This window comes from Corythoichthys intestinalis, chromosome 19 (genome assembly GCF_030265065.1).
Source record: "Corythoichthys intestinalis isolate RoL2023-P3 chromosome 19, ASM3026506v1, whole genome shotgun sequence".
NCBI classification, from domain to species: domain Eukaryota; kingdom Metazoa; phylum Chordata; class Actinopteri; order Syngnathiformes; family Syngnathidae; genus Corythoichthys; species Corythoichthys intestinalis.
This window is the reverse complement of record NC_080413.1, coordinates 7,273,636-7,287,767: the sequence shown is the minus strand read 5'-3', so window position 1 is coordinate 7,287,767 and position 14,132 is coordinate 7,273,636. Positions and strand designations below refer to the sequence as shown.

Below are 14,132 nucleotides of genomic sequence, written 5' to 3'. Positions count from 1 at the left end.
GTGCGTGCGCGTTCACGAGGAGAGGCATGCGAAAACATTACCTGGCTAATGGAATACTGTACATCAAAATGACTCACGCAAGAAGACTGACGTTGTGTCTTTCGCTGTAATTGCTTTACATTTCCATGAGACATTTAAGTGACGATAGTGCACTGCATTAATCAAATGTTCTTCAAAAATATAGAACATATTGATTGAACCTGAAGTACTGTTTTAAGACGAGTCTTAAAAATGAGTACCTTGACCTTTACTCTGAACTATACTTCCATGTACCTTTGAACCTGTAAAATAAAAGCAAAAATTACCTTAATATTTAACACCACCAGAATCCAAAGTACAGTTAAAAGTACCTTAAAGCCAGAGGCATAGCAAGGGTCCCCGGGGGCCCCAGGCAACAAGCAACATGTGGCCCTTCGAGTGTGTGCAAGTTAGGGGGACAGTTGCACTTCTTCAATTTCAACTTTGTTACATGATATCAGCAATCATGTCATCCATTTGACAATACATCAATGTTACTTTTCCCTGACTCATAGTAGATCTAATAAAATGAAATTTTATGTCTATGTGTGCTTACATCTTTGTCTGTTAACAGGATTTTTGGCAAGAGCGATTGTCCCTTGGTTGTCATCGTGTACAGTTGTTGGAGTGGACTGATAATGATCAATGCTACCTAGCAGTTGTTCTAAATATATGCATTCATACAGAGGCGTAGCAAGGGGCCCCAGGCAACATGGGGCCCTTCGAGCGTGTGCAAGTAAGGAGGACAGTTGGACTTATAAGCAATAGCCTATTTAATAAAAGTCTAATAACGCCTCACTCTCATAGAGCGCTTTTTAGGACACTCAAAGTGCCCACCCCATTCACTCTACAGTCAGTGGGTGTAAGCTTCTATTGTAATAGCAATAGAACAAAGAGTAGCAACACAAAAATACCACCATCGGATGCGGAGTATAAACCTTTGTGTGAAACCAGTAGTCAGATTGGCCCTATGACCCAACAAATTGAAATTATTCTGTAAAAAACACTGATTGGTGGACTACCAACCGAAATGAGTATTACATTTGCTAATAAAATTGTTTAGGATTATTTTAGATGCATATATGTTATATTTTTCTTATAGAGTATTCGTGAGGAATACGATAGACCCATTAATAGAATTTTTGGGAAAAATCACTATTTCTTTAAGTAGTCACATAAATAATGAGCTGGCCTGTGAAAATCAATGTAAAACAACTCGGCAAGAACTTACCAGAAAGTACTTGGTGGGTCACTCTTTAAACAATTATGTGGTATCAATAGCTGATTGGACTTTCTTAATCATGTATAATCCATGTGACATGGTTAGTGTTTGATAATCTGCCAAATGATTCCGTGGTATTGAAACACCCCCTACACTTGTCGCTGCGACAATACAGTAAAGCTGTGTGTGCTAAATCTGTTCGCCTACTGGGGGCCCCTGCTGGCTGAAGGCCCTAGGCAATTGCCTGCTTTGCCTAATGGCTTGCGACTCCTCTGCTTAAAGCTGCACAATATGAGATGGAACATGGGTTAAATATCACAATTTTCATTTTATTTTGATTTTTAACATGCTTCTAAATCAATTCTATATTTTCCATTCAAATATGACAAAATGAGCAGGCTTTATGCATTCTGGTCCAGGTAATTGTAATTTGGGCGAAACTTTAATGTCAGAATCAGAAGGAAGTCAATTGTAATTTACGATATTTTATGTGTATTGCACATCTTATTTTTTTTATTATTATATTGTGCGGTCCTTTTTAGTCCACTTAACACTAGTCCCTTGGAACCAGAAGCACACTTAAAGGTACCAAAAAAAGCGCTGAAATGATTACCAGAGAACTTAAAGGACATTAGCATGCACGCAAGGACCAAATGTACTTTTAAAATTATTACTTTAGAACCCAAACTACACTTTCATGTACACGAGGACCAAAAGTACTTTTAAGACTAGTACCTTAGAACCATAAGTAACTTGCATGTACACTAGGACCAAAAGTACTTTTAACAATAGAACTACCAAGAAGGGATCATTTGATAAAAATCCCTTTTGTAACCAGAGACGGAACATCTGACCCTAATCAGCATATCTTTTGTGAGCACTATGGTCCTCATTAGTCATTACCATTCACACTTGCAAAACCATAGGGTTGGATTGCTCCAAATAGCATCTTGACTTGAGTGTTTGCAGGGCAGGGGTGCCTGATGGGGGAAGGTTAAACACTGTGTTATTCTCACCGGCCTGTTGTCACTTTCAAGCCCGGAAGACAGATTGTGGTGAAAAAGCCACCATAAAATACACCAAACTACTGACAGGATGTGACTTTTCTTTTTAGGTGTTTACTTGTCCCTTAAACTCTTCCAGTTTTATCCTCTGTGTAAACCAAATGAAACATACAAGTCAGGTTGTTTTTTTTTCTTTTAAACTCCATGTATGGAACCAGACTGTGGGCAGACTTACAGTATATCTCATATATACTGCATGTGTGTGTAAACTGTATGGAGACAGAAAGGTGCCACTGGATGGTTGTCTGAGGCAAAGCACACCTTTAGAGGTCATTTTCTCTCCCCCTTCCGAATAGGCTAGTCCAGTTGGACAAAACAGTTCTTCAGTTTTTCATTGCAAGCAAATAAATGAAGATATAACTGCCAAAGCATTAGTAATTGCAATCATTTTCTGGGAGAAGTTGAGCATTATCTGACAAAATTGCAGGGGTGCCAATACTTTTGGCCAGCACTGTAATTTGGACGAAATCTTTGTGTCAGAATTAGAAGGAAGTCAATTGCAATTTGCAATATGCGTATTGCCTGTCTTATTTTTACGCTAACGGAGGGTGCTTCCATTGACGGCCATAGACGTGCAAATTTCCCATTCATTTCTAATGGCATATACTTTGTTTCATGCCATTTACATGCATAATTTTCCATTCTATTGATGCAAATGTACTCGGATTCCATTGTCGCCTACGTAAGTCGATGCCATTGACGGTCATGGACGTCCAAAATTTTTCCCATTCATTTTCAATTGCAAAAAAAAAAAAAAAAAAACTGTCCCCAAATCAACAGGAAATTACCAGATATCAGTAGGACGTGTCCCCCAAATGCCCCAAAATCACCTGATATGCCTAGGACATGCCCGCCAAATGACCCTTAATTACCTTATATGACCAGGCCACGCCCCAAATTTTCCCCAAATGACCTGATATGACCAGGCCACGCCCCCCTAATGTTCCCAAACGACCTGATATGACCAGGACACGCCCCCCAAATGTCCCCAAATGACCTGATATGACCAGGACACGCCCCCTCAAATGACCTGATCTGACTAGGACACGCCCCCAAATGACCAATGACAGGACACGCCCCCCTATTGTCCCCAAATCAACAGGACGTAACCTGATATTGTCCCCGAAATGTCCCCAAACCACCCTGTGTGGGGCTAAGATCTGTATCCCCACACAGCCCAAGATCCAGAGTAATTTCTCCAGAAATTGCAGTTTCTAGTTATATTGTGCAGCCCTTGGTCCACTTAATATTAGTCCATTGGAACCAGAAGCACACTTAAAGATACAAAAAAAAAAAGCACTGAAATGATTACCTTACAACCCAAAGTGCACTTCCATGTACATGAGGACCAAAACTACTTTTAAGACTAGTACCTGAGAAAATATCAGTTTAGAAAGAAATCAAACTTAAGACTAAGACCTTAGAACATAAGTACTTCCAACAAACTAATATTTTTCAAAGATACTACTTGAAGAATACGTACATTCGTAGCCAGGTGGCATACCAAGTGGTAACATCTATTGTTGAGTTTTGTTTTGTTTTTCTGGGAAGAGCTATTGTCTATTCAAGGTGTGTCATTTAATTACTGAAAGTGGAAAAGTGTTAATGACAACAATGATGTTGTTTTAGCAACTATGACTCGCTGGAGGGTAATTTATCTCAGCAGCATTTTTACTTTTCAAATTCAGTTTTAGAGTCACCTGTCCAGGTGCCACATTAGTAAAGGGCATGCATTTGAGGTGTGGCATTTGATTTTTCAAGTAAACAAAAGAAGCAGAGGCCTCACTTAAAGTTTGAACTTCAAAATGTCAGATCTCGAGAGTATGTGTGTGGGTTGAGGGATTTATTTATTAGAGTGAACATGTCATAGCAGAAATACTTTCTCCTTTAAGCTCTGCGACGGTTCCTCACAACCACGCAATTAGTTATGTCTAATATGTGCAACTCAATGAGTGTAGCTTCTCATTGTTTACGTGAGCAGTTCAGTTTATACAAGAAAACTTGTATTTCGAAAGTCACATGATGGCTGTCATGTTTTTCCGTAAGACTTCAACAGCAAGGCTGGATCATTTGAAGAGCTTAAACTTGCGCATAAGCGGTTGCACCGTTTCTTTGGGATATGGTTTAAGGGCCAGACAGGTAGGTATGTTCTCAGGCTGTTCGATCCAAAGCTTGTGGGCCACGCCGGCTTGGGTCAGACTCTCAGATAAACCTGTGAGGGCGACCTCGTCTGGAGCCTGGAAAACACAAATTTATTATGAATTTGTTTGAAAAATCTGACGCAGAAACACATTGTTTATAATTTTTGCTTGTAGCCACAGGAAACAAATACAGTTGTTAATTGTTTTAATTAGGGTTGTTCCGATCATGTTTTTTTGCTCCCGGTCCGATCCCGATCGTTTTAGTTTGAGTATCTGCCGATCCGGATATTTCCCGATCCGACTGCTTTTTTTTTTGCTCCTGATTCAATTCCAATCATTCCCGATAATTTTTCCCGATCATATACATTTTGGCAATGCTTTAAGAAAAAAATGAATACAACTCGGACGAATATATACATTCAACATACAGTACATAAGTACTGTATTTGTTTATTATGACAATAAATCCTCAAGATGGCATTTACATTATCAACATTCTTTCTGTGAGAGGGATCCACGGATAGAAAGACTTGTGACTTTGTATATTGTGACTAAATATTGCCATCTAGTGTATTTGTTGAGCTTTCAGTAAATGATACTGTAGCCATGCCCAAATGCATGATGGGAAGTGGAACCATGACTGTGCGTAGTGCTACCAATTGATATATCTGATATATTGATAAATCTGATTGGCAATGAATAATTATTATAATTATTATTATACTATAATATATAGTACTATACTATAATATTAATGGTAGGTGTTTTTTTAAAGAATTGTTTTGAATCATGTTGGAAAGGCCAAGTCAGTGTTCTGAACCTGTTTACATTCCATTCTTTTGCACCAGTTAATTCTATCAGCATTTGAACTCATTGTTTATTTGTGATTTATTGTTATTTACCTCTTTATTTGTACTTTAATAAATAATTAAAGTGTTCATACATTTTTTTTGTGATATGAAAAGCGTTAACAAAAATTTCATTACTAAATTGTTAAAAAAAAAAATATATATATATATATATATATTATTAGTCGACTAATCGTAAAAATAGTCGGCTGACTAATCTAGAGAAAATTAGTCGTTTGGGACAGGCCTAATTTTAAGGTTTCCTAAATATTAATAAGATTACTGTTGCAATGATTAATCGACTAACTCGAGTAATTCTATTAGAAAAAAAGATTCAAATTAAATTTTGCTGCTTCGAGTATTCTCTTAATTAAAGTGGCGTTGTAATGGTTTGTTTTAAAAGTGTTGCATTTAGTTTGATTTGGGTGGATATACTGCCCTCTAGTGGCAACAGTGAATGTGACATAACGTCATTTCACATGTCTGAATCTAGCTGCCCCCTGTTAAGACCAACATAAGCAAAGTTTTTGTTTGCGCTAATGATTTTTCAATGCATTCGCAATTTAGTTTATTGGTATATTTAGCCGTTTTTTGTGGGAATATATGGCATTTAAGCTAGCAGACTTTAACAATGTAAGTTAGCCAATTGTTCTTTGGTTGCCCTTTTTTAAGCCGTTTGAAGCTCAGCTCAGGTATTTTCATTGATGTTCCTTATCTGATATTCACTGTTTTGTGGCAAAAGGTGGATTTTTCAGATGAATCTTCCATTGAATTACACCACAGTCACCGCAAATATTGCAAGAGACCTACTGGAGCCCGCATGGATCAGAGATTCACTCAGAAAACAATAAAGTTTGGTGGTGGCAAAATCATGGTCTGGGGTTACCTCCAGTATGGGGGTGTGCAAGAGATCTGCAGGGTGGAAGGCAAATATCAACAAATCTTAGCTGCCTCTTACATTCTTAACGATAAAAAGGGCGAAATTCTGCAGCAGGATGGTGCTCCATTGCATACTTCAATCAAGATCCTCCAGGACTGGCCAGCCCAGTCACCAGACATGAACATCAATGAGCATGTCTGGGGTAGGATGAAAGAGGAAGCATGGAAGACGAAACCCAAGAATGTTGATGAACTCTGGGAGGCATGCAACACTGCTTTCTTTGATGTTCCTGATGACTTCATCAATAAATTGTATGAATCCTTGCCAAAGTCCATGGAAGTCATACAAATGATTAAATTTGGATCTCACAGCACAACGACCTAATTCGCTTATGTTAAGTAACATATTTTTGTATTTGAAGTACATTTTTGTTCAATTTTCACACTACTTTCTGTAGGCGAAAAAACTTTTGTCTTGCCAAAATTTGACCTTTGTCTTCATAAATCTTTCTTCAGTGAAACATATATTTTTGTACATTCAACATCATTTGGGAGGGCCTTAGCTTTCATATGAGCCATTTCTGAAACCGATTGAAAAATTAAAAGTCAGGCTATTAGCAATTGTTTCAACAAAATGGATAAGCGACAAGACTTTTGTCATGGACTGTAATGTAAACATGATGTGGGTCATACACATTGAAAATAATTCAATAATTTTTGTTCTGATGATGGTAAAGTTGAGCAGTGGCTGTGGGTTTAGGCTCACCTAAAGGACTGCATTTACCGTATTGGCCCGAATATAAGACGACCCCCTCTTTTTCGAGACTCAAGTTTGAAAAATGACTTTTGAACACCAAATTAATTTTTATACAGATAATAATTCCAGTACATCCGAAACAAATGATTATAACAATATATTTGAGATAAAAAAAAACGTGTTATATTGGCTCATTCAAATCTTAATATCTGAACATTTAAATATGTAAACGAAAGTGCAATCACATTCGTAAATGAATGGCTTCTGGTTTTTTAAATGTAAATAAACCAATCTATTGTGATAAAACAACAAAATTGCAATAACTGCATTAACCATCAAAGTGAAGTATGACTGTAACTGTAGTCTTGAAACAAATCTGAATAAGGAAAAACATTGCAATAAAATAATGCAAACTGGTTAAACCAGTGTAGCTTGAGTTATGTCATGACAGAACATCGCTTCAATGATATCTGGCGCCATCTAGCGTCGTGAATGGGTATAACGTCTAGACCGCGAATATAAGACAACCCTCTTTTCCAGTCTTATTTCAATGCAAAAAACACCATCTTATATTCCGGCCAATAAGGTATTTAAATTTTATTTTGAATATTTCAGTTATTTTTCTATTTTATTTTAAAGTTAAATGCTAGATGTTACTGACGTTCCACTTTGCAAATATGTTTTTATTTTTTTGTATTTAAGAGTAATACATTTTAGAGCTGTAATTGCAATACCCTAATATTTTGGTATTATCATATCGTCAGAATATAATACCGACACATGCCTACTTTAGACATGACTACAATATTGCTTTACTTGTAGTCTACACTTGTAAAGAAGATACACACAAGCGAACTCATACAATTACGTATTACAAAAGCATTATTCTTATATAAGCAAGTTCAAAAAACCTTGCACTAATCCTCTCTCAAGTGGTAAAAATAAAATCAATTGACAACGAACTTCTCTTATGCCCATACCAATATTTGCTTATTTATATTCGGTGGATGAAACCACTTATAAATGTTTATAATCTGGTTAGCCTTAAATTTACGAGATTTTCAATGGAGTTTGGTACGCACCCCGAGCACCACTTTGTGCATGGAGTCAAGCTCGGACAGGTAACTCTGCGTGTCCCCGTCGGCATAATGGAGGTGGACGGCGGCGGTGGCTGCGTGGCACGCCTGAGTTATGACGGCTCCAAGCGGCCACGACAGTTTGTGGACCAGGTCCGAGCGGACCACTACGTACTGGACCAAACGGCCCGGGGAACCGGCGGCTCCCGAGGCAGCCATTTCTTTCGTAGGCGTGTTTATCTTCCGGGTCAAATTTAAAAAAAAAAAAAAAAAAAAAAAAAAAAGTGTCCGGTTGGTCAATACAATAGCGTTGCTGCCATCTAGCGACAAAGAATTAGAATTACAAGTCCTACCAGGTCAGTTTAGTTCAGCGCTTCTCAATTATCTCCTGTTACGACCCCTCAAGAAGACGTAAACGTTTTGCGCCCCCACACAACTCTCTGCCGCCACTGTAAATTGTATCATTTGCCTATAAATTATTAATATAAGTATACCTCAGCATAATATTGTGTCCTTTTTAATTTTAAAGAAAAAATATATAGCTCAACTTACAATAAAGCATAGTTAAAGTGCATCACTTTGTCTGAATTAAAAAATTAAAAGTCACATCCAATCTGTAAAAATATATTCACGGTACATTTTTTTGACCATTTAATAGTGAAAAATAAATTTTATTAAAATCAATCAATAAATACTAATTAGGGCTGTCAAAATGATCGCTTTAACGGGCGGGAATTATTTTTTTTTAAATTAATCACGTTAAAATATTCGACGCAATTAACGCACATGCCCCGCTCAAACAGATTCAAATGACAGCACAGTGCAATGCCAACTTGTTACTTGTGTTTTTTGGAGTTTTGTCGCCCTCTGATGGCGCTTGGGTGCGACTGATTTTATGGGCTTAAGCACCCATGAGCATTGTGTAATTATTGACATCAACAATGGCGACCTACGAGTTTATTTTTTGATTGAAAATTTTACAAATTTTATTAAAACGAAAACATTAAGATGGGTTTTAATGTAAAATTTCTATAACTTGTACTAACATTTATCTTTTAAGAACTTTAAGTCTTTCTATCCATGGATCGCTTTAACACAATGTTAATAATGTTAATGCTATCTTGTTGATTTATTGTTATAACAAATACAGTACTTATGTACCGTATGTTGAATGTATATATCCATCTTATCTTTCCATTCCAACAATAATTTACAGAAAAATATGGCATATTTTCCTTATACATTAAAAATTGTGAGTGCATTTAAATATGTAAAAGTAATTTATAAGAGCGGACAATTCCAAATCACTTCAAAATCACAATACAGTACCTAATTTAGAAAAGAGCACATTTTGACAACGAATTATTTGTTTCATGGGATATTTACACAATAAACTCATCTTGATAAATTGTAATAGCATTTTTTTCCCGATGAAAAATAACTGCCTAACACCAGCAAGAAGCCCCATGAAGTCTAGCTCCTTTATGAGCAAATCATAATAAAGTGGCTAATTTAGCTTAGCATAAAAACGTGTTGCTTCGCTTCACATAAATGACAAAGTAACAGAATAAACACACCGAAATAGTATAAGACCCTTTGTTAAAACGTGCAAACTTACAGATTTTCTTTTATTAAGGGTTCCCAACGATGTGTAGCGCAGAGTGTAACGTCCGTACTCCGTACACCCTGACAAGGATTCTTTTCCAATTTCAGCAATTATGTCTTTTTTGCCTGCTGCTTCCAGTAAGTCACCACTAGGGGTAGCCAAGCGCACATAGCAAAACCAATGAAAAGCTGTAGAGTCAGGAGTTACAATAGTGACATCTTTTGGACGGATGACCAATATATCAGTTTAGAAAGAAATCCAATTTTAAAAGTAATGCAGAGTGCAAGGGGCGCAAAGAGTGCCAAGAAAATATTCCCCACACCATTACACCACCACCACCAGCCTGAACCGTTGATACAAGGCAGGATGGATCAATGCTTTCATGTTGTTGACGCCAAATTCTGACCCTACCATCCAAATGTCGCAGCAGGAATCGAGACTCAGCAGACCAGGCAACGTTTTTCCAATCTTCTATTGTCCAATTTCGATGAGCTTGTGCAAATTGTAGCCTCAGTTTCCTGTTCTTAGCTGAAAGGAGTGGCCCCCGCGTGGTCTTCTGCTGCTGTAGCCCATCTGCTTCAAAGTTCAACGTACTGTGTGTTCAGATACTCTTCTGCCTACCTTGGTTGTAACCAGTGTTGGGCACGTTACATTAAAAAAAGTAATTAGTTATAATTCTCACTACTTCTTCCAAAAAGTAACTGAGTTAGTAACTGAATTACTCTACAGTAAAAGTAACTAGTTACCAGGGAAAGTAACTATTTCCGTTACTTTAAAAAGAACTTGTTGTGTGTCAAAGAATTTGAAATTTTCTGAGCAGTATTCGAGTCAGTGGAATAAAGAACAGACAGGTAGTTAACTTGTTAGGTGCTTCAGCAGATTTGAATTGCTTACCACAGATGTCGACAAAAGCTTTGCCCTGGACATAAATTACACATTACATGCAGGTTCTTTCCTTTAATTTCGACAAACTTGAAATAGTGTCTATATCTCCACCTCTTAAAGGACAATTTTCTTCTGAATGCTCTGCCATCTCGACCCTGTGCATCTGTTTTGCGTGTGTGTGTTTGCTGCACGCGCTGTTCCGGTTTGCTTGTGAAATCACCGGCTCTGATTGGCTTACCACGACACATGACTCTAACCCTCAGCCAAACACAATCACTTCCATCGCATCTCTCGAGGGGCTGCATTTAGGTAGGCTTGTTTCCCGACAATTCACGTCACCTTCAAAGCGTCTGCCGTCCTCAAGATGGAAGCAGAATTATTGCTGGCTGACATGGGAACGAGGCTAGCATCAGGTGTAGCAAACAGAGAAACGTTACCAAACTTTGGAAAGCATTGTCTAATTGAATGAGCAGGGACAAACAGCTTGGAGTCAGAAGTACGTGCGCTATTCTCGAACCTGAACGCACCCCAAGTCTTGGATGACAAATCAACAGAGCAGAGAGTCAACTCGACACGGCTGGTAGTTTCTTCTATTTATTCAGAGTAAGTAACGCACCGCTTTTGACTGCCAGTAACGGTAACGGCGTTGTAACGGCGGAAAAAGTAATTAGTTAGATTACCCCGTTACTGAAAAAATAACGCCGTTACGTAGCGGCGTTATTTATAACGGCATTACTCTCAACACTGGTTGTAACCAGTGGTTATTTGAGTCACTGTTGCCTTTCTATCAGCTCAAACCAGTCTGGCCATTCTCCTCTGACCTCTGGCATCAACAAGGCATTTCCGCCCACAGAACTGCCGCTCACTGGATATTTTTTCTTTTTCGGACCATTCTCTGTAAACCCTAGAGACGGTTGTGTGTGAAAATCCCAGTAGATCAGCAGTTTCTGAAATACTCAGACCAGCCCTTCTGGTAGGGATGGGCGGATCGATACAAAAATATCGATATTACAATCCAGCTCGTTTAGTTTTAGGTATCGATCCCCAAGCAAAAGTATCGATATCAGGAATTAATATATTTTCTTTGTCTATTTTTTGGGTATATTTTTGTGCACACTTTTTGTACTACTTTTCCCTTTCGCATTCTACACGCACGTAAGCAGTGCACACACATAAGCAGTGCACCGGCGTGTGCTCCCGCCCCCATTGACGTCCCTATCCTGTGTGGAACAGCATGCTTTTCCTCCACCCCTCCCACGCCTAATTTCTTACTTAACCTTATAATTATTTCTTACTCATTTATTATTATTTCTTTTGAATTTATGTTTGATATTTTTATTTTTCTATGAAATGTTTTTCCATATTTTTTTATGTTACAAACAATTAAATGCTTGATTTCTTATGTTTCGTTGCTACTTATTTTTATTTTGTTAAAGGTCTGTTTCAATTATTTCAAAATCTTTTTTTTTTTTTTAAATTTATTAATTAATTTATTCTTTTTTTTTAATTTCAAAATCAGTTTGAAAATTGTGTTAGTAAAATAAAATTCAAAAACGGCAAGTGACCATTGGTTTTTAGTGATCTACCATTAGAGGGCGGTAACATGCTACTATCAATTCGTTCTTTAATTAGATCAAAAACATTTAATTTAGGTAGATTAAAATTTTATCAAATACAACGTGTAGCAGGGAAATGTTCTGTGCATATGAATTTAAGGGTCATGTTTAAAGAGTGAGACCGACTAATCAGATTTTGTTGTTGATGGATTGGTTTGTGAGTTTGAGGGAAACTGCTTTGCTAGTTATTAAAAGCAGCAGTTTTCCATTGCAAAGCATATTTGACACAAAGAGACTTAATAGTTTTTGAGTGCTTGATGTAGTTGTACATTACATATCATCAGTTATATATATATCGATATAACGTTATCGCGTTAACGGGCGTTAATTAATTTTTTAAATTAATCACGTTAAAATATTTGACGCAATTAACACATTCACTGAATGACCAGCTTGCACATTGCCTTAAACAGATTACAATGAGGCCGTTTATGGACATTAAGAGTGAAGAGAATGCCACCGGCCGCTTGGGGGCAGCGCCGTTCCATACTAATGTTATTTTCTTATAAACGTGGGAGAATTATTAGTTGTGAGATGTTTATGCTGAATGCACAATGCAATGCAAATTGCTATTTGTGCTCCACACATATTTCGGTAAGTTTTCTTTCTTTTAGTGGCTATTATGTGTCTCTTGTTGTATTTTGGGTAAGATATGTACAGAGATATGTATTTTATAAAGGCGAGTGGACACAGGCGTTCTTTGGACCGCGCCGTTTATTGGCATAAGCTTCTCCTTCACAACAAACATAAGTATCGTTTAGTGAAAGCACAACAAAAATAATATTCCTCTCACTCTCAAAAAAAAATAATGTTCACAAAAAAGAAAAGGACTTCAGTCTATAGTAATGAGGCCCTATTCTCACAGATAAACAACAATGCAAAATTAACTGGCATTCCATATCAAAATAGCTATGCAAAATACACGTAAAACTTACTCAGACTTTGGTCACTCTATTCTTATCATGTTTATTTTTATTTTTATTATAATTATATTAACTCTACTTTTGATTGAAAATTTTACAAATTTTATTAAAACGAAAACATGAAGAGGGGTTTTAATTAGGGCTGTCAAATGATTAAAATTTTTAATCGAGTTAATTACAGCTTAAAAATTAATTAATCATAATTAATCGCAATTCAAACCATCTATAAAATATGCCATATTTTTCTGTAAATTATATATATATTCTGTAAAAATAATTTGCTGGAATGGAAAGATAAGACACAAGATCGATATATACATTCAACATACGGTACATAAGGACTGTTGTGGGCATTTCACTCTACTGTCATTTAAATCTGTCTATGCTGTCCTCACTCCGAAAAAGTGTACTTTTTCCAAAGCTAGACAGCTAGTGAACGACGCCTTAATAATCGGACTTCTTCCTTTTTCATCTGATTTATTAATAAAATGGCCTCAAACCACTGTCCTCTTTAGACCGTAGTGAAACTACAAAAAAAAGTACACAAGCATTGCATTAGCAACAACGTTAGCTTAGCACGCTATACAGGTTCACTAAACAAACAAAAAGCGTCTCATACAAAAAATATAACATTTCGCTTACTTACATAATATGTACATTCTTTACAACAACCATACTTACGGACTAATCTTGTCCGAGGATCATATAAGCACAACATTACAACGTAGGCGTCAGCCCGAGACGTCGTGCAGCCATATTGAACTGGCAAGAAAGCAATAAACCATGTCGCAAAGCGACCACAAGAGTTCGCTGTTAGACAGCACAAAAAACCTTGCTGTAGAACTTACCAAAAGGCAGAATACTGTCTGAGCGGGACATGTGCGTTAATTGCGTCAAATATTTTAACGTGATTAATTTAACAAATTAATTACGGCGCGTTAACGCGATAATTTTGACAGCCCTAGTTTTAATATAAAATTACTTTAACTTGTAACTATAACATTTGTCTTTTAAAAACTACAAGTCTTTCTATCCGTGGATCACTTTAACAGAAAGAATGTTAATAATGCCATTTGTGGATTTATTGTTACAATAAA

The 14,132-nt window shown here is 37.0% G+C and overlaps 1 protein-coding gene across 1 annotated transcript; it reads right to left on the bottom strand.

The window, feature by feature from the left end:
• Positions 1–3,467: 3,467 nt before the first annotated feature.
• ptrhd1 (peptidyl-tRNA hydrolase domain containing 1) lies at positions 3,468–8,237 on the bottom strand. Its single transcript, XM_057823175.1, has 2 exons — positions 8,012–8,237; positions 3,468–4,541 (listed from the first exon to the last, which is right to left on the bottom strand). The coding sequence occupies exons 1-2, from the start codon at positions 8,222–8,224 to the stop codon at positions 4,371–4,373; spliced, it is 384 nt and encodes a 127-aa protein (XP_057679158.1). The 5' UTR covers positions 8,225–8,237; the 3' UTR covers positions 3,468–4,370.
• Positions 8,238–14,132: the final 5,895 nt, after the last annotated feature.

Bases quoted from the DNA above. Each gene is read 5' to 3' on its own strand.
- ptrhd1 (XM_057823175.1), bottom strand. From the start codon at position 8,224: ATGGCTGCCTCGGGAGCCGCCGGTTCCCCGGGCCGTTTGGTCCAGTAC. The intron at 4,542-8,011 runs GTGCGTACCAAA...TGTGTTTTCCAG, and splicing joins TGCACAAAGTGGTGCTCGGG to GCTCCAGACGAGGTCGCCCT.